The sequence below is a fragment of the Oncorhynchus masou genome, chromosome 17, assembly GCF_036934945.1.
Source record: "Oncorhynchus masou masou isolate Uvic2021 chromosome 17, UVic_Omas_1.1, whole genome shotgun sequence".
NCBI lineage: Eukaryota > Metazoa > Chordata > Actinopteri > Salmoniformes > Salmonidae > Oncorhynchus > Oncorhynchus masou.
Window position 1 is genome coordinate 10,823,232 of NC_088228.1, and position 19,479 is coordinate 10,842,710.

The window sequence follows — 19,479 nt, forward strand, 5'->3', positions numbered from 1 at the left end:
CTCATAGCAAAGGGTCTGAATAGTTATGTGAATAAGGTATTTTAAAAACAATTATTTTTTCTTTTGCCACAATTTAAAAAACAACTGTTTTTGCTTTGTCATTATGGAGTTTTGTGTGCAGATTGTTAAGGGAAGTGTTTTATTTAATCCATTTTATAATAAGGCTGTAACGTAACAATGTGAAAAGTCAATGGGTCCTGAAAATTTTCTGAAGGCACTGTAAAAAAAAAAAAGCTAAACAGAAAATGTATTTTCATTTGTTAAATTGAATTAGACCAAGGTTATTTCTACAGAATATTTAGACAAGTTAGCTGGCTACCCCATAATCCTGCCTTGTAGTATACCTCTGGCATTCATCTGCAATGTTTAGACAGAGAAATGCGCCCACTATATGCACTGAGATTGACAGGTGTAAGCAGCGATCATGTTCCCCTGCTCAAACGTTGCATGCATAAACTGTGCCATCAGGCACGAGATTGCCCATGTAGTGTATATTGTACTTACAAGACAACTGGGAACTCTGGAAAAAAAATCGTATATGGTAAATACAACCTACCCACTTTTTTAATGAAAGCAGAATTATACGATAAAATCCTCTCACGCTGTGTTTACACAGGCAGCCCAATTAATGTCAAAAGAGCTGATCGGATTGGTCAAAACGACCAATAAGTGGTAAAATATCAGAAGTTGACTGCCAATGTAAACACAGCATCTAGTTTGGGAAACCGTGGTCGAGTGCACAGAAGGCTGTTGAGGGGAGAACGCCTCATGATAATGGCCGGAACAGAGCTAATTTCCACAGCGCCAGGGTCCACTGGCAGTGAGCTTCACACCACTCCAGCAGACGCATGGCATTGTGCATGGTGGTCTTACGCTTGTGTGCGGCAGCTCGGCCACGGAAACCTATTTCAAGAAGCTCCCGACTAACAGCTCTTGTGCTGACATTGCTTCCAGAGGCAGTTTGGAACTCGGTAGTGAGTGTTGCAACCGAGGACGATCCCGTTCTTTTAGCTTGTGTGGCCTACAACTTCGCAGCTGTTGCTACGAGACGTTTCCACTTCATAATAACAAAACTTACAGTTGAGCGTGGCAGCTCTAGCAGAGCAGAAATTGAATGAACTGACTTGTTGGAAAGGTGGCGCCCTAGAACGGTGCCACGTTAAATCACTAAGCTCTTCAGTAAGGCCATTCTACTGCCAGTGTTGGTCTATGGAGATTGCGTGACTGTGTGATCAATTTTATACACCTGTCAGCAAAGGGTGTGGCTGAAATAGCTGAATAAACTAATTTGAAGGGCTGTCCACATACTTTTGTATATAGTGTATGTGATTAGTTGTACGTAAAATACCTATCCAGGAATTGTAAGATTGGTAAGGAGTCAGCAAAGCCTGAGCAGAGGAACGCTCACATTATGTTCGAGCAATGTGGTGCTCGACCCGTCGATGACAAGGAACGCAACCATTGGTTGATGCATGCAACGTCTGAGCAGGAAACTGCTAACTGTGGCTGCGTTTACACAGGCAGCCTAATTCTGATCTTTTGCCCAATTATTGGTAAATATCAATTGGCGGAGAAAGATCAGAATTGGGCTGCCTGTCTAAATATGGCATATATTGTAGGGTGTCCAACACGTTTTCCCCCGCATCTCCTACTGTAATGTTGCAGCATTTTTACCATAAAGATCAGTTTAATCAAATAACTCAACTACAGAATTGAAATCAGTTAATAAACCAAGAACACACAGGGTTACAGTTCTGGTTGGAATAGCTTTTATTTGATCCGTCTGTAAACAAAAAAAGGTGATTTATAAATTTATAGCATTTTCCCCAAATTTTGAAAATGCACATTTCATAATTTTGAATCCAAATGCACAAGGGAAAAATGTATTTTTTGGTCTGTACATAGTCCACAAAGCCTGGAGTGTATCGGTTGATGCCAAAATATCCCGAAGGAAAATGCCATTGAAGTTAGTCCTTGCTGGGGCAGCAGTTTAAAAAAAAGAATAATAATCAAACTCAAAGTAGCAACAGACCAGATCTGTGTTATGGCACAGGATACACAGCTTTTCTTATAAAGTTTTCACAAGACAACTTAGTGTTCTTATTCCAACCAACACCATTTTTTTTTTAAATTTAGTGTACACACTATCACTATTTTTTTTTCTTCATATATTTTTTTTTATTTTTAATTTACTGTTAAGTACCGTGCTATGACAGTTGCTGATACACATGATGATAAGTAGAGCACTAGGCAATAAATTCAGAGCTTGGGTTTACAGTCAAATGCATTCAGTGAGAATACTCTGGTTACCACAGGTGTCAAATGAGACTGCAATGATCTGTTAACAAATTATCAGCAAATCAATTCGTGTTTTAAAGTCATCATAAGAAGCAGTGTGTTTTACAGTCATCTGAAGTATAGTCTAATGATTACAGTCAAACAGAGGACAACAATCATCCTTCACAATGACTTGAAGCCATTCTGAAAAATCCCCTAACTGTGACGTAACAATTGGTCCTATGGAAAATATAACTTGCCAACTTGACAAAACATGGTTATGTAGGGAGTCTGGACGATACGCTGCACAAATCGGCAGCGTGAAATACGGGAGCTGGCAGATGGAATGTCCATGGAGACTTCAAGATGTCGTGGGGGTTCATGGGAGGAATTTCTATCAACAAAAATCCTCAGCAATACTGCTTTGATCTGCCATTACAATATTCCAACATCACAATGACGTGTAAGACCACATTCAAGTTACAACAGCAAAAGCATTTGATGGAAGACAATGCAAAAGAAAAACAAGTGATCTGACTCAGGGGTTTTAAGGTGTATGTATAGAGGATTATTCTGGATTTATGTAGTATCCAATGACAAAGCAAAAAATTGAAGCCTGAATAAAAAATAACATTTTGCGGGAATATAAAAGTTTTGGGAAGGGCAAGGAGAGTTCAGCTCTGTATGGTTAAAGACAGGGTTAAGGTCAATTCCATTTCAATTCAGGAATTACACTGAAATTCGGTTAACTTTCTGAATTGTCTGGAAAGAAAATGGTATTAACCTCAACCCTGCTAAAAGATATGCATGCAACTTTCAAATCCTGACATGGAAGCCACCCGGAGAACAGGAAAACAATACCAGCCGGTTATCTCTTCAGTATGCTCATAAGGCATTGTCCCACCCAAAACTATCTGCACCATTGAATGACACAGCCATTCAGTGTGATTCCTCATCATTTGTTTTTACAAGCCAAGTTCAAATTTGGTATAAACTTTATTACATTATCATTCAATTCTTTGCACATGTGTTTTGGTAAATATAAACATCCACAATTTGTTATTGTAGTGTCAGAAATAGAGTTGAGAACATACTGTAGTGTTAATACTGTGAGAAAGAACAGGGAGATAGGAGCAAAAAAATAAATAAATGAATTGACATGAAAAAAAATATAAAAGGGTGTACATGAAAATGGAACTGTGAGAGAAATGCATCTGCTAACTAATCCTGGAAGTACTGTCAACACAATGAGGGGGAGCGGAGCCAGAGGGAAATACTAGGTGGGTAGACAGGCTGCCTTAAAATCCAGAACTCCTCAGGTACTCAGTCATAGTAAATGCTTTCTTGTTGAGCTGTCCGCCATGGACCCCTTCTTTTCCCATGACTAAAACCAATGCTGGAGCACACAAGGAAACAAAAGGAAAAATGACAAATTGACAAGAAAGTATTTTTTCCCCGCTAAAAGTGGGGATAAAGGTGACATAGGACCTTACCGCCACCATTGCTATTAAAGTTTCCACGACATTTGACTGCTTGCAGGAGAAATCTTAACAGCAATATTTTAATTCTCTTCTTTTTGTCCCTCAATTTTAACTAAGCAAGCTTGGTGACACTAGAACCCTGAATCCCTCAAGTATTTTGCCATCGAGTATGCCTTCTTATTCAATCCGCCTCCGTGGACCCCTTCTTTGCCCATTACAAGAACCAAGACTGAAAGAGAAGAAAGGAAAGTTTAGAGCGGTCAAATGGAAAGACAGTCAAGTGAGGAAAAGAAGGTTAGTGAGCTTATGGAAGTGTTTCCCCTATATTCATTTTGCAGAGGTGGCCCGCCTCTGAATTGTTGCTACCGCTGCAATTATTTATTTTATATATATATGCCGACACATGCTTTTAAATGGATAGTTGTTGGCTCAATGTCTGGAGGTTTATGGGAACAGCTACCACTGCTGAAAAAAAAAAATCCTAGGGGAAACACTGTACAGTTGGCATAACAGAAGCTAAAGTTATGGCTTGCGTGTGTTACAGGTAGTGACGAGGGTCATTTATTTTATTTTAAAATCGATAGTTCCATATCGGGACATTTTTTGATCGTATCGTTTTGACAACTTCACAATATTATTTTTGTTCTCCCCCCCCCCCCCAATCACATTTTGTTCTCCATCTTCTTTTGAAATAGGGAGTCAATTGACAACTTCACAATATTATTTTTGCACAAAAAAAGTATGCACTCTCTACTGTAAGTTACTCTGGATAAGAGCGTCTGCTAAATGACTAGAACGTCAAAAGATTGGAATGTGGCCAACATAAGGTAATGAGTGGGGGATGTGTCAGCCATGTTTTTAAAGCCACTTCTACACTGGAATCTAACTCAGGGTTATTACAGGGCCGACCACTTTACTTGCATACGCACCTACATATTTTGCTGTGCAACCTGGAATTTTAAAATTTAGGAGCACCAGTTTGCCAAGAAAAATGAAGAAATCTAGCTTTATCACCTTTTTCATTGTGCTCCTAAAATTCTTTGTGCAGTCCTACATTTTCAAAATAGGCACACATGTGCTCATTGTAAAAATATGTCAGCGTAGTGCCCTGTATTAGTGGTGGAATATTTGACATTGCCTTGAAAATGGAAGTCCATGGACTGCTAGTTAATCAAAATGTAGGCTACAGAACCGTTTTGACTGCCCCAAAATGTTGAGACGTTGTAGGCTACTGTCCAGGGAGATGATAGAGGGCTAGAAATAATGTTAGACAGCATGCATCTAAAATGTTAGTGAGGTTGACAACCACCCAATAGTTGAGGCAAGAAGAAGCTGAAAAAGGTAAAGACCCACAAAGTTGTTGATTAGACTCAAATGACAGACGTCAGTAAGGACCACAAAGGCAGATGGACTTAAGAGTAGGCAAACCTTGACTTCTTGTTTCTTCACTCCTGCCATTTCAAAACACTAACTTGAATGAGACTGCTTGTGAATTAGGCTTCATTTCTCTCATACAAAGCATGGCTCCTCATAAGTAACATCTATGTACTTTACCTCAGTGGACATCTCGCCGATGTGATGAAATTCAACAAGTTCTCTTCGATTTAATTATTTTTTTTATCTCCCCTTTTCTCCCCAATTTCCTGGTATCAAATTGTCTCATCGCTGCAACTCCCGTACGGACTTGGGAGAGGCGAAGGTCGTGAGCCGTGCGTCCCCCATAACACAACCCAACGAAGCCGCACTGATTCTTTACACAATGCCCGCTTAACCCGGAAGCCACCCGCACCAATGTGTCAGAGGAAACACCGTACACCTGGCGACCTTGTCAGCGTGCACTGCGCCCGGCCCACCACAGGAGTCGCTGGTGCGCGATGGGACAAGGACATCCCTGCCGGCCAAACCCTCCACTAATCTGGACAATGCTGGGCCAATTGTGCGCCGCCCCATGGGTCTCCCGGTCATGGCCGGATGCGACAGAGCATGGACTCAAAACCAGAATCTCTAGTGGCAAAGCTAGTACTGCGATGCAGTGCCTTAGACCACTGCACCACTCGGGAGGCCCAAGTTCTCTTCAATTTCTATCCCAAAGTCACAGCGATGTCCTAGCTTAAATTGTGCCATTGACTATACCGGTATTGATAAATCAAATTGCACATGTTGATATTTCCCTTTGCAATTGACATGCGCAGAACACCGATATATGTTGTGCTGTATTCTGTTTCATAGTAAAAAAAGCTGCATGATGTACTAATATGAGAACAGAGCACTAGAACGAATCATCACCAATCAACAAGACGCTTGCATTGACTAGAAGGCAACACTTGAGTATGTTAGGCTGCTTTAGAAAGGCTGCCCTATTCTGATCTTTTTTCATGAATTGGTCTTTTGACCAATTAGATCAGCTCTGATCTGAAAAGATCCGATGTGATTGGTCAAAAGATCAAATAGTGGGAAAAAGATCAGAATTCGGCTGTCTGTCTCAACGCAAACTTTTAGGATGGATCTGGGGCTATAACGTCGCAATCACTGAAATGTTTTGTTTACCACTAAAAGTAGTCACCCTTTACCTTTTCCGGCTTTGCCTACAGTGACGTTGTATGTTGGCTCTCCTCCTTGACTCTTTGTCCTGATGTCCATTGTCCAGTCCCCTTCAACATGGAGGCTGTCTCTGATGACCGAGCACTTCTTCGAACCCAAGGTCATGCCGTTGGTGAAGAAGCTAGCCCTGTCCTTTCCAATGAGAACATCAATTTCTTGAGGCTGAAACACAGTTAAAGTGCACTCACAAAGTTAATGCAGATTAAAAAGTGGACATGTAACATTTAGAAATGGCAGCACTACTAAAAGCATCTGGAATGGGGTGCACATCTGGATTTATGTCATTTTGTCAAGAGGGTATGTATGGTATGCAAGAGGGATGGTATCTACCAAAAAGACGGCAACGAAAGTTTTCCGTAATGCATAGGTGATATTTTAATTATTTTTGAAAGCTGACACGTTTCAACCTCAATTTTTGTCAAGCTTGTTTTTTTTTGGGGGGGGGGGGGGCTGGGTGCGACAACCCTGACCCTGTTCTCATTTTTTTTAATACACTGGGAATAATGAATAAGTAGTACAGCACTTAGTCTAAATTCAAAATGCATTAGTGGAGCTGGCTAGCTACACTTGTCTACAAACTAATCTAACTAACTAGCTACACTGTACAAAAACAAAAGGCAACATGTAAAGTGTTGGTCCCATGTTTCACGATAATCAATCCACCTGAGGTGGCATATCAATAAGCTGAATAAACAGCAATAAGGCCACTAAAATGTGCTGCTTTTTCACAACAGAATCAGGGAGCGTGCAATTGGCATGCTGACTGCAGGAATGTCCACCAGAGCTGTTGCCCAAGAATTGAATGAGACCAGATCCTGACCCACTCATCCACCTCATGTTCAGCATGATAATGCATGGGCCCACGTCACAAGGATCTGTACAAAATTCCTGGAAGCTGAAAATTTCCCAGTTTATCCATGGTCTGCATACTCAGACATTGAGCATGTTTGGGATGCTCTTGATCGCGGTGAACGACAACGTGTTCCAGTTTCCGCCATATCCCGCAACTTTGCACAGCCATGGAAGAGGAGCGGGAAAACATTCCACCCGCCACAATCAACTCGATACAAAGGAGATGTGTTGCACTTCATGAGGCAAATGGTGGCCACACCAAATTCTGATTTGATTTTTTTTGCCACGCCCTTGACTTTTTTTTAAGGTGTCTGTGACCAACATATACAGCATCTGTATTCCCAGTCTTGTGAAATCCATAGATTAGGGACTATTGGGTTTATTTCAATTGACTGATGTCCTTATATGAACTGTAACTCAGTAAAATCTTAGAAATTGTTCAGTTTACTTTTTTGATCAGTATAGTTGGTAAGCTCACCCATTGTGGATGGCATGGGAGAGCCGCCATCTTGGGAAGCAACAAGGCACGTTAGGTCCTGACTTGAGCAAAACGCTTAAGCCCTCTTTCTTCAACTAGTTAATATAAAACTACCTTGCACATTTACTTAGTTAACTAGCTATAACAATGTCGAAATGTATCAATTGTCTTGGTTCTCCAAATGGAAACATTGGGTAACAAGCCGTAATAACTAGCTAGCACACCCGTATAGAATAAACAGATTATTAGGCCGTTAGCTAGTGACGCTTTGGCAAGTGTAGGTAGCTAGCCACATTAGCTAGTTGGCTAACTTAACTATGGTATCTGACGTTAACTTTAGACCACGACACTTATTCATTGGATCTAACGTTAACGGGCTCCCGAGTGGCGCAGCGGTGGCACTGCTACGCAGTACTAGAAGCGTCACTACAGAACCTGGTTCGAATCCTGGCTGTATCACAACCGGCCGTGATTGGGAGTCCTATAGGGCGGCGCACAATTGGCCCAGCGTCGTCTGGGTTTGGCCGGTGTAGGCCGTCATTGTAAATAATAATTTGTTCTTAACCGACTTGCCTAGTTATATAAAAGGTGATATTTATAAAAAAAGGTAAAAAAAGGTTGTCTCGCAAGCATGCCAGCTAGGTAGGCTAATTCTGGGCAGCTAGCTAACTGTACCTAGCTAGCTAACATTGTTAGCAGCCAGGATAAGTCCACAACAGTTATAGCCTAATATTATTGACCAACTCGCATTGTACATATGACGTTAGCAATAGCAAGCTAACGTATCAAGCTTTAGCTAACGTTACTAGCTTGCTGGTCAAACGGAATGGACGGTGGAATCAGCTAGCAAGCTAACTCGTTAGCAAAACTAGGTTCGGCGAGGTTGTGATTATCCCTGCCAGCATTCATTCTGATTCACATTTGTTATTTGTTTCCATTTCTTACCGTTATGTTGTTAAAAGTACCACCGGCATGTGCTGCCCAAACGTATTTGGCGTCCGTATACCCAACAATGGCGGAATCCTGACAACTGCCATCCGCCATCAGGTTATCCACGTAGCTTTGCCAAGACATGTTGAAATATACAGCTCCCTATGAACTCCAAAGTGTAGTTTATGGGATAAGACAGTTACAGACGATTTTGCGCTGCTTACGGATCAATTGACTGTCTCTAATTGTACCCCCACTTCGACGTTCACACACGTCTTGGCTCGGGCAGTAAAGAAAGCCAATGTAGTCAGGCAGTGCATGGGTGTAGTCTGCGTCAGATCACTCCGCACAATGGACTCACTGGCGCTTTTAGCACAAGGGGCGGAAGAATAAAAACGGACATGTCCTGCACTTCAGAGTTCTCTGGAGTGTCTTCAAGTTTTAGTACTGCATAATCTATTTCTCTCGAAACTGTATTGTTGGCAGTTAAATTGAGAAATTAATAGACAGGGTGAGTGTCTAGAGCATGTTGCTGTAGTAATGTAACACCCTTCCTGATTTGTGGACCTCTGTATATTATTTCAGACAATATTGTAAGAGTACCACAGTTTGACTCATAATACCCATAAAACTTAGCGGTCAAACAGGTAAATGGGTCCAATCAATTTTCCACCATTCATTTTTCCCATAGATGATTTTAAGGCCTGTGTTTCGTGTAGGCTTACCTTAGCTTACATGTAAAACTTGTCAATAATCAACTGACTGGCTTTCTTGATGTCTATAGTATTCTCTCTGGTATGCAATCTGGTTTCTGCTCAGGTTATGGACGTGTCACTGCAACCTTAAAGGTCCTCAATGATGTCGCCATTGCCCTTGATTCTAAGCAATGTTGTGCTGCTATTTTTATTGACTTGACCAATGCTTTTGATACGGTAGAGCATTCTATTCTTGTGGGCAGGCTAAGGAGTATTGGTGTCGCTGAGGGGTCTTTGGCCTGGTTTGCTAACTACCTCTCTCAAAGAGTGTAGTGTTTAAAGTCAGAAAATCTGCTGTCTCAGCCACTGCCTGTCACCAAGGGAGTACCCCAAGGCTCGATCCTAGGCCCCACACTCTTCTTATATCAACAACATAGCTCAGGCTGTAGGAAGCTTTCTTATCCATTTATATGCAGATGATAGTCTTATACTCAGCTGGTCCCTCCCTGGATGTTGTGTTAAATGCTCTACAACAAAGCTTTCTTAGTGTCCAACAAGCTTTCTCTACCCTTAACCTTGCTCTGAACACCTCCAAAACAAAGGTCATGTGGTTTGTTAAGAAGAATGCCCCTCTCCCCACAGGTGTGATTACTACCTCTGAGGGTTAAGAGCTTGAGGTAGTCACCTCATACAAATACTTGGGAGTATGGCTAGAAGGTACAGTGTCACTCTCAGCACCTCTTCAAAGGGGGGGACACTCTTGACCCAAACTGCTACAGACCTATATCTATCCTACCCTGCCTTTCTAAGGTCTTCGAAAGCCAAGTCAACAAAAAGATTACCGACCATTTCGAATCCCACCACACCTTCTCCACTATGCAATCTGGTTTCAGAGCTGGTCATGGATGCACCTCAGCCACGCTCAAGGTCCTAAACGATATCTTAACCACCATCGATAAGAAACAATACTGTGCAGCTGTATTCACTGACCTGGCCAAGTCTTTCGTCTCTGTCAATCACCACATCCTCATCCTCAGCCTTGGTTTCTCAAATGATTGCCTCGCCTGGTTCACCAACTACTTCTCTGATAGAGTTCAGTGTGTCAAATCGGAGGGCCTGTTTTCCGGGCCTCTGGCAGTCTCTATGGGGGTGCCACAGGGTTAAATTCTTGGGCTGACTCTCTTCTCTGTATACATCAATGATGTCATCTACAAAATAGCCTCCAATACCCTACTCAATAAATTGGATGCAGTCTATCACAGTGCCATCCGTTTTGTCCACAAAGCCCCATATAATACCCACCACTGCGACCTGTATGCTCTCATTGGCTGGCCCTCGCTTTATACTCGTCGCCAAACCCACTGGCTCCAGGTCATCTACAAGACCCTGCAAGGTAAAGTCCCCCCTTATCTCAGCTCGCTGGTCACCATAGCAGCACCCACCTGTAGCACACGCTCCAGCAGGGATATCTCTCTAGTCACCCCCAAAACCAATTCCTCCTTTGGCCGCCTCTCCTTCCAGTTCTCTGCTGCCAAATCCCAAAAATACAAATAAAGGAATTAAGAAATGTAGAAATATTAGAGTTCGGAATATAAATATATATGTATATGATGGTGTATATAGATGGTGTGTTATTGTTGTTACAATGTCAAGTAGGAACCTGTAAGTTAGCATTTCCTTGGATAGTGTACAGTGCCTTCAGAAACTATTCACACCCCTTGATGATTTTTTTTCCCACATTTTGTTGTTACAGCCTTAGTATAAAATTGATTAAATTGAGATTTTCTGTCACTGGCCTACACACAATACTCCATAATGTCAAAGTGGAATAATGTTTTTACGAATTTTGGCAAATTAATAAAAAATGAAAAGCTGAAATGTCTTGAGTCAATATACAGTTGAAGTCAGAAGTTTACATACACCTTTGCCAAATACATTTAAACTCAGTTTTTCCCAGTTCCTGATATTTCATCCTAGTAAACATTCCCTGTCTTACGTCAGTTAGGATCACCACTTTATTTTAAGAATGTGAAATGTCAGAATAATAGTAGAGAATCATTTATTTGAGCTTTTATTTATTTTATCACATTCCCATTGGGTCAAAAGTTTACATACACTCAATTAGTAAAGGTAGCATTGCCTTTAAATTGTTTAACTTGGGTCAAACGTTTCAGGTAGCTTTCCACAAACATATACATATATGTATATATGTATATGTATGTATATGTATATATGTGTATATATATGTATATATATATATGTATATATATATACATATATGTGTATATATATATACACACATATATATGTATATGTGTGTATATATATATATATATACACATATATATATATCCCATTTAGCAGACGCTTTTGTCCAAAGCGACTTACAAGTCGGCTGGGGCCACTACTTTTACATATATATATATATACACCCATATGCATATACATACATATATACATATACATATATATACACATATAAACATATACATACATACATACATATACATAGATATATATATATACATATATATATATATATATATATATATATATATATATATATATATATATATATATATATATATATATATATATATATATATATATATATATATATATATATATATATATATATATATATATATATACACATGTATATAAACACTCTTAATTAAAAGGTCAGGGGCCAGACATGGAGCCATAGAAGGAACAAAATTAATTATTCAGGCTATATTATTTAGAATGTTTCAAGGCTATAGCCTTCAAAGAAATACATTGTGAAGCATTTGCGAGTAGTGTGACACACTAGGCTGGTAAGGAGTCAGGGACATTAAGCGCTCGGTATTTAAAGAAAATTTTGTTGTATTAAATCAATAAAGCAGCATACCACTGCTGGCTTGTTTCTGAAGCTAAGCAGGGTTGGTCCTGGTAAGTCCCTGGATGGGAGACCAGATGCTGCTGGAAGTGGTGTTGGAGGGCCAGTAGGAGGCACAATTTCCTCTGGTTTAAAATAAAATATATCCCAATGCCCCAGGGCAGTGATTGGGGACACTGCCCTGTGTAGGATGCAGTCTTTTGGATGGAACGGGTGTCCTGACTCTCTGAGGTCATTAAAGATCCCATGGCACTTATTGTAAGAGTAGGGGTGGTAACCCTGGTGTCCTGGCTAAATTCCCAATCTGGCCCTTGAACCATCATAGTCACCTAATAATCCCCAGTTTACAATTGGCTCATTCCTCCTCTCCTAAAAAGCAAGACACCATTTTGAAGCTGATGTTATTGATGCAGATGTAACATCTAAAACTTCTACTTCAACATTATAAGGAAAAGTCACTTTGCATACAATGAAAGACATGGAGTTCTTTGACCCTCAAGGTTGAAAACCCTACATTTTTGGTTCTCTATGGCTCAGTTTTCTAGAGCATGGCACTTGTAATGCCAGGGTTGTGGGTTCGATTCCTGGGTCCACTGATATGTAAAATGGATGCACGCAGGACTTTAAGTAATTTTGGATTTAAAAAAACTGCTAAATGGCATATATTATTATACATTTCCATTTGGCACGACTCCTACCGAAGGTGGCTCCCATTCCCGTTCGGGTGGCGCTCGGCGGTCGTCGTCACTAGCTGCTACTAGCTGCCACTGATTATTTCCTCCCCCTCCTTGTCTGTTTATTGGTTACACCTGTTGTTAATTTGGTTAATTAGTTGGGCTTTATTTGCCAGCCGGCCCGCCTGCTCTTTGTGCGGGATTGTTCTATGTGTACTTGTCGTGCACGCATGTATGTCACGGCTGTTTCGTGTACGTAAGCTGTTTTTTGGATACCGTTTAGTTCCCCTGTGGTTTGGGGTATTTGTGTTGAGTGGCGTCTGCTTTTTCACCTGGTCGGTGTATAAACCCCTTCTATCTGTGATATTATTGTGTGAAAACGAATGCAAACAAATATACTGGAAAACCTGTTTTGTCTGTAATATGTTTAAATATATGCAAAGTTTTACCTAAAAAGGGCAAGCCCCTATGAACTCAAACCTGACAACCACATTTCAAGGACATGTTATAACAACATTCCCTTTGTGCTAACACTATTTTAATTTAAGTATCTTTGGTAATATCTTCAAATTGGCCTGTGCGCAATCTATGGTGTAATGTCCGGGGTGTAGTGGAGGAAGGAGTTAGACGCAGGAGACAGAGAGTTCAGAGTAGGCACGTCTTTAAACCTCTACAGGATTGGTGAGTCACCCATGGAACGGTTGAGCTAACATAGGCTAATGCGATTAGCATGAGGTTGTAAGTAACAAGACAATTTCCCAGGACATAGACATATCTGATATTGGCAGAAAGCTTAAATTCTTGTTAATCTAACCACACTGTCCAATTTACAGTAGCTATTACAGTGAAATAATACCATGCTATTGTTTGAGGAGAGTGCACATGTAACAGTTTTGCTTCCGTCCCTCCCCTCGGCCCTACCTGGGCTCGAACCTCTGCACACATGGGACAACAGTCACCCTCGAAGCAGCGGCCCTTGCAGAGCAGGTGGAACAACTACTTCAAGGTCTCAGAGTGAGTGATGTCACTGATTGAAATGCTATTAGCATGCACCTCGCTAACTAGCTAGCCATTTCACACCGTTTACACACAATTATGAACGTGAAAAGTTAAAAATAAACCAATTAGGCACATTTGGGCAGTCTTGATACAACATTTCGAACATAAATGCAATGGTTAATTGGATCAGCCTAAAACTTTGCACATACACTGCTGCCATCTAGTGGCCAAAATCTAAATTGTGTCTGGGCTGGAATAATACATTATGGCCTTTCTCTTGCATTTCAACAATGATGATACCAAAAAATTAAAAACGCATGTTTTTTGCTTTGTATTATCTTTTACCAGATCTAATGTGTTATATTCTCCTAAATTAATTTCACATTTCCACAAACTTCAAAGTGTTTCCTTTCAAATGGTATCAATAATATGCATATCCTTGATTCAGGTCCTGAACTACAGGCAGTTAGATTTGGGTATGTCATTTTAGGTGATAATTGGAAAAAAAGGGGCGGATCCTTAAGAGGTATTTAAATATACATTTTCTAAAACGTATATTCCCATCGAATGGTTATGTTCTTCTAGTGACAAAGAACACTGTCTATGTCACAACCTGATGCAACGGCAAAAATATGTCAGACATGTTACGCAGACTATGCAGGGTTAGGCAGTGTTTCCTTTTTCAAATATAAGAAACCGGTGCATAAATATAAGTAATATCATTTTAAAATCCCCTTCAAAATTTAAACTAGAGATATATAATTTTTGCATGGGCTGTGTCTCAATCCACCACATCCTCCAATGGCGGCCTTCCACATCTGTGGTGGAAGGTGGCCCAGCTACCTGTTTGTCAGACCATGAGACATCCCAAAAATGGGGTTTCTCACAAAAACGGCTGTAGCATCAGAACGGTTTGGTCTACAAACTAATTTGACCAATCCACAAATGACTCCTCTGGAGGCAACCCCTACTTGTTTAAAAAATGAATGGAAGTGCGGATGGAGTTTTGTGCCTACACCACAAAAGGGGTTAAATATGTATCAATATATATATATATATACAGTACCAGTCAAAATGTTGGACACACATACTCATTCCAGGGTTCATCTTTATTTTTTTAAATTTCTACATTGTAGAATAATAGTGAAGACATCAAAACTATGAAATAACACATATGGAATCATGTAATGACCAAAAAAGTGTAAAACAAATCAAAATATATTTTAGATTCTTCAAAGTAGCCACCATTTGCCTTGATAACAGCTTTGCACACTCTTGGCATTCTCTCAACCAGCTTCATTAGGTAGTCACCTGGAATGCATTTCAAATCCCATGTGTGCCTTGTTAAATGTTCATTTGTGGAATTTCTTTCCTTCTCAATGTGTTTGAGCCAGTCAGTTGTGTTGTGACAAGGTAAGGGCGGTATACAGAAGATAGCCCTATTTGGTAAAATACCAAGTCCATATTATGGCAAGAACAGCTCAAATAAGCAAAGAGAAACGACAGTCCATCATTACTTTAAGACATGAAGGTCAGTCAATCTGGAACAATTCAAGAACTTTGAAAGTTTCTTCAAGTGCAGTCACAAAAACTATCAAGCGCTAGGATGAAACTAGCTCTCATGAGGACCGCCACAGGAAAGGAAGACCCAGAGTTACCTCTGCTGCAGAGGATAAGTTCGTTAGAGTTAACTGCACCTCAGATTGCAGCCTAAATAAATACTTAACAGAGTTCAAGTAATAGACACATCTCAACTTCAACTGTTCAGAGGAGACTGCATGAATCAGGCATTCGTGGTCGAATTGCTACAAAGAAACCACTACTAAAAGACACCAATAAGAAGAGACTTGCTTGGGCCAAGAAACACAAGCAATGTACATTAGACCGGTGGAAATCTGTCTCTTGGTCTGATGGGTACAAATTTGAGATTTTTGTGTCTTTGTGAGACGCAGAGTAGGTGAACGGACAATCTCCGCATGTGTTGTTCCCACTGTGAAGCATGCAGGAGGAGGTGTGATGGAGATTTGCTGGTGACACTGTCGGTGATTTATTTAGAAATCAAGACACACTTAACCAGCATGGCTACCACAGCATTCTGCAGCGTTTGCCATCCCATCTAGTTTCCGCTTCGTGGTACTATCATTTGTTTTTCAACCGGACAATGACTCAAAACACACCTCCAGGCTATGTAAGGGCTATTTGACCAAGAAGGAGAGTGATGGAGTGCTGCATCAAATGACCTGGAATCCACAATCACCTGACCTCAACCCAATTGAGATGGTTTTGAATGAGTTGGATCGCAGAGTGAAGGAAAAGTGGCCAACAAGTGCTCAGCATATTTGGGAACTCCTTCAAGACTGTTGGAAAAGCATTCCTTATGAAGCCGGTTGACAGAATGCAAAGAGTGTGCTAAGCTGTCATCAAGGCAAAGGGTGGCTACTTTGAAGAATATCAAATCTATTTGGATTTGTTTAACACTTTTTTGGTTACTACATGTTTCCATATGTTTTATTTCATAGTTTGATGTTTCACTATTATTCTACAATGTAGAACATAGTAAAAATAAAGAAAAACCCTTGAATGAGTAGGTGTGTCCAACATTTTGACTGGTACGCTATATATATATATTTCCTGAGCTGTCTTAGATTTCCTAGATATAGGACAGACACTACAAAACCTTATTCCTTTTTATGCATTTTTTGACTGTCTTATTTTCTTCCATGTATGAATCTGTTTTTCAATGCATTTCTATAGGATTTGGTACTAAAGTCCAAATTCAATATTTTATCAAATATTTTTTTAATATATATTTTTTACACTTAAAGGATCCTAAAATTCAAAATCAAATAGCTAAATGAGCCATGGCATGACCATCTTAAAACGATTCCATATGTCAGTTTATAACCCCCCTAACGTCTTAGACTCTAGAGAATGAATCATGGGTTTTTCAGTGGAGGTTGGCTGTTCATAAAGTGCCTAAAATGCTTCGATACAACACAAGGATCAATTTGTAAAGGATATGAATATGACCAAGTCTGGTGATCAGAGAATCATCAGTCATAAGGCTTTGCATATTGCTGCCGTGCCCCAAAGCAAGGCAAGTTACCGTTACCATGAGCTAATTCAGTAAATAAGCATTTAAAGAAATAAAATATTACAGTGCTATGCCGATATTGTTGTTGGGAAACGTTTTCTCTGTAGGCTACAGTACATGTGTCTCACGTGGTCCCACCTGGAAAAAGAGGTCTCATGGGGACATTACAGCTGAAATAAATGAAAAGAGACAACATTTTGAAGAAGTTGAGTAATATTATGAGCAATCCAATAATCTCAAACTAATAAAGCAAAAATCATCATGATATGCTTGGAATGTCCCTCTAGTTATACTGTGAACAAGGTCAGATCTAAATATCTTTAGGCAGTGGTTCTAACTTGCCCAGTGGTGGAAAAAGTACAACTATTTGAGTAAAAGTCTAAACGTATTTTGTTTACTTAAAGTATCAAAAGTAAAAGTAAAAGTACAAATAATTTTAAATTCCTTATTAAGCAAACCAGATGGCGCCATTTTCTTGTATTTTTCTTTTAACAGAAAGCCAGGGGCACACTCCAACACTCAGACATCATTTACAAAGCATGTGTGTTTAGTGAGTCTGCCAGATCAGAGGCAGTAGGGCTGACCAGGGATGTTCTCTTGATAAGCTGTGAATTTGACCCTTTTCCTGTCCTGTTAAGCATTCAAAATGTTTTGAGTACTATTGGGTGTCAGGGAAATTGCATGGAGTAAAAAGTAAATTATTTTCTTTAGGAATGTAGTGAAGTAAAAGTTGTCAAAAATATAAATAGTAAAGTACAGATACCCCAAAAACCTACTTAAGTATTACTTTAAATAATTTTTAATTAAGTACTTTATACCACTGAACTTGCTAGATCCTAATGAAAAATATTTATCTAGGGATTCACACCAATCTATAATTCTATTGAACTTACTGAATATTTTAAGATGTGTATACATTGGTGTGCAGAATCAGAACCTGTTGAAAACAAAGACACCCAGGGGTCGATGGGGGGGTTTTACTTTGAATTGTTGCCAGTCCCTTCAATAGTGTTAATCACCCATCCATTGAGCGGAACAAATTGTAAGCGGTGGAGTTTATTCCAATTATTTTTGGGGGGCCCTTGTTTTACCAGGTAAATTGACTGAGAACACATTCTCATTTACAGCAACGACCCGGGGAATAGTTACAGGGGAGAGGAGGGGGATGTCAGCCAAGTGAGTAATAAACATGCTGAATTCAAATGATGCCCCAACAAATAACAATCAGGTTTAAAATACATTGAGAAATTTTGAAATGCATACAAAATTTAGTCTGTAAATGCCTTTCAATTAAGACAAGTTGTTTAAAAGCTACTAAACTCAGCAAAAAAAGAAAAGTCCCATTTTCAGGACCCTGTCTTTCAAAGATAATTTGTAAAAATCAAAATAACTTCACAGATCTTCATTGTAAAGGATTTAAACACTTTTCCATGCTTGTTCAATTAACCATAAACAATTAATGAACATGCACCTGTGGAACGGTCATTAAGACACTAACAGCTTACAGACGGTAGGAAATGAAGGTCACATTTATGAAAACTTAGGACACTAAAGAGGCCTTTCTACTGACTCTGAAAAACACCAAAAGAAAGATGCCCAGGGTCCCTGCTCATCTGTGTGAACGTGCCTTAGTCATGCTGCAAGGAGGCATGAGGACTGCAGATGTGACCAGGGCAATAAATTGCAATGTCCGTACTATGAGACGCCTAAGACAGAGCTACAGTGAGACAGGACGAACAGCTGATCATCCTCGCAGTGGCAGACCACGTATAACAACAACTACACAGGATCGGTACATCCGAACATCACACCCGCAGGACAGGATGGCAACAACAACTGCCCGAGTTACACCAGGAACGCACAATCCCTCCATCAGTGCTCAGACTGTCCACAATAGGCTGAGAGAGGCTGGACTGAGGGCTTGTAGGCCTGTTGTAATGTAGGTCCTCACCAGACATCACTGGCAACAACGTCGCCTATGGGCACAAACCCACTGTTGCTGGATCAGACAGGACAGGCAAAAAGTGCTCTTCACTAATGAGTCGCGGTTTTGTCTCACCGGGGGTGTTGTTCGGATTCCTGTTTACCGTCTAAGGAATGAGTGTTACACTGAGGCCTGTACTCTGGAGCGGGGTTGATTTGCAGGTGGAGGGTCTGTCATAGTCTGAGGTGGTGTGTCACAATATCATCGGACTGAGCTTGTTGTCATTGCAGGCAATCTCAACACTGTGCGTTACAGGGAAGACATCCTTCTCTCTCATGTGGTATCCTTCCAGCAGGCTCATCCTGATATGACCCTCCAGCATGACAATGCCACCAGCCATATTGCTCATTCTGTGCGTGATTTCCTGCAAGACAGGACTATCAGTGTTCTGCCATGGCCAGCTAAGAGCCTGGATCTCAATCCCATTGAGCACGTCTGGGACCTGTTGGGCCATTCCCATCAGAAATGTCCAGGAACTTGCAGGTGCCTTGGTGGAAGAGTGGGGTAACATCTCACAGCAGGAACTGGCCAATATG

General features: G+C 40.4%; 1 protein-coding gene across 2 annotated transcripts; it reads right to left on the bottom strand.

Moving 5' to 3' along the window:
• Positions 1-1,752: 1,752 nt before the first annotated feature.
• On the bottom strand, positions 1,753-8,964 carry LOC135558435 (profilin-2-like). Of its 2 annotated transcripts, none has more exons than XM_064992233.1 (3): positions 8,635-8,960; positions 6,329-6,521; positions 1,753-3,673 (listed from the first exon to the last, which is right to left on the bottom strand). In XM_064992233.1, the coding sequence occupies exons 1-3, from the start codon at positions 8,761-8,763 to the stop codon at positions 3,576-3,578; spliced, it is 420 nt and encodes a 139-aa protein (XP_064848305.1). In that variant the 5' UTR covers positions 8,764-8,960; the 3' UTR covers positions 1,753-3,575. The 2 variants fall into 2 exon arrangements, with proteins under 2 accessions (XP_064848305.1, XP_064848306.1); XM_064992234.1 differs by lacking the exon at positions 1,753-3,673 and adding an exon at positions 3,680-3,987 and having other exon boundaries at positions 8,635-8,964.
• Between the last annotated feature and the right edge of the window lie 10,515 nt (positions 8,965-19,479).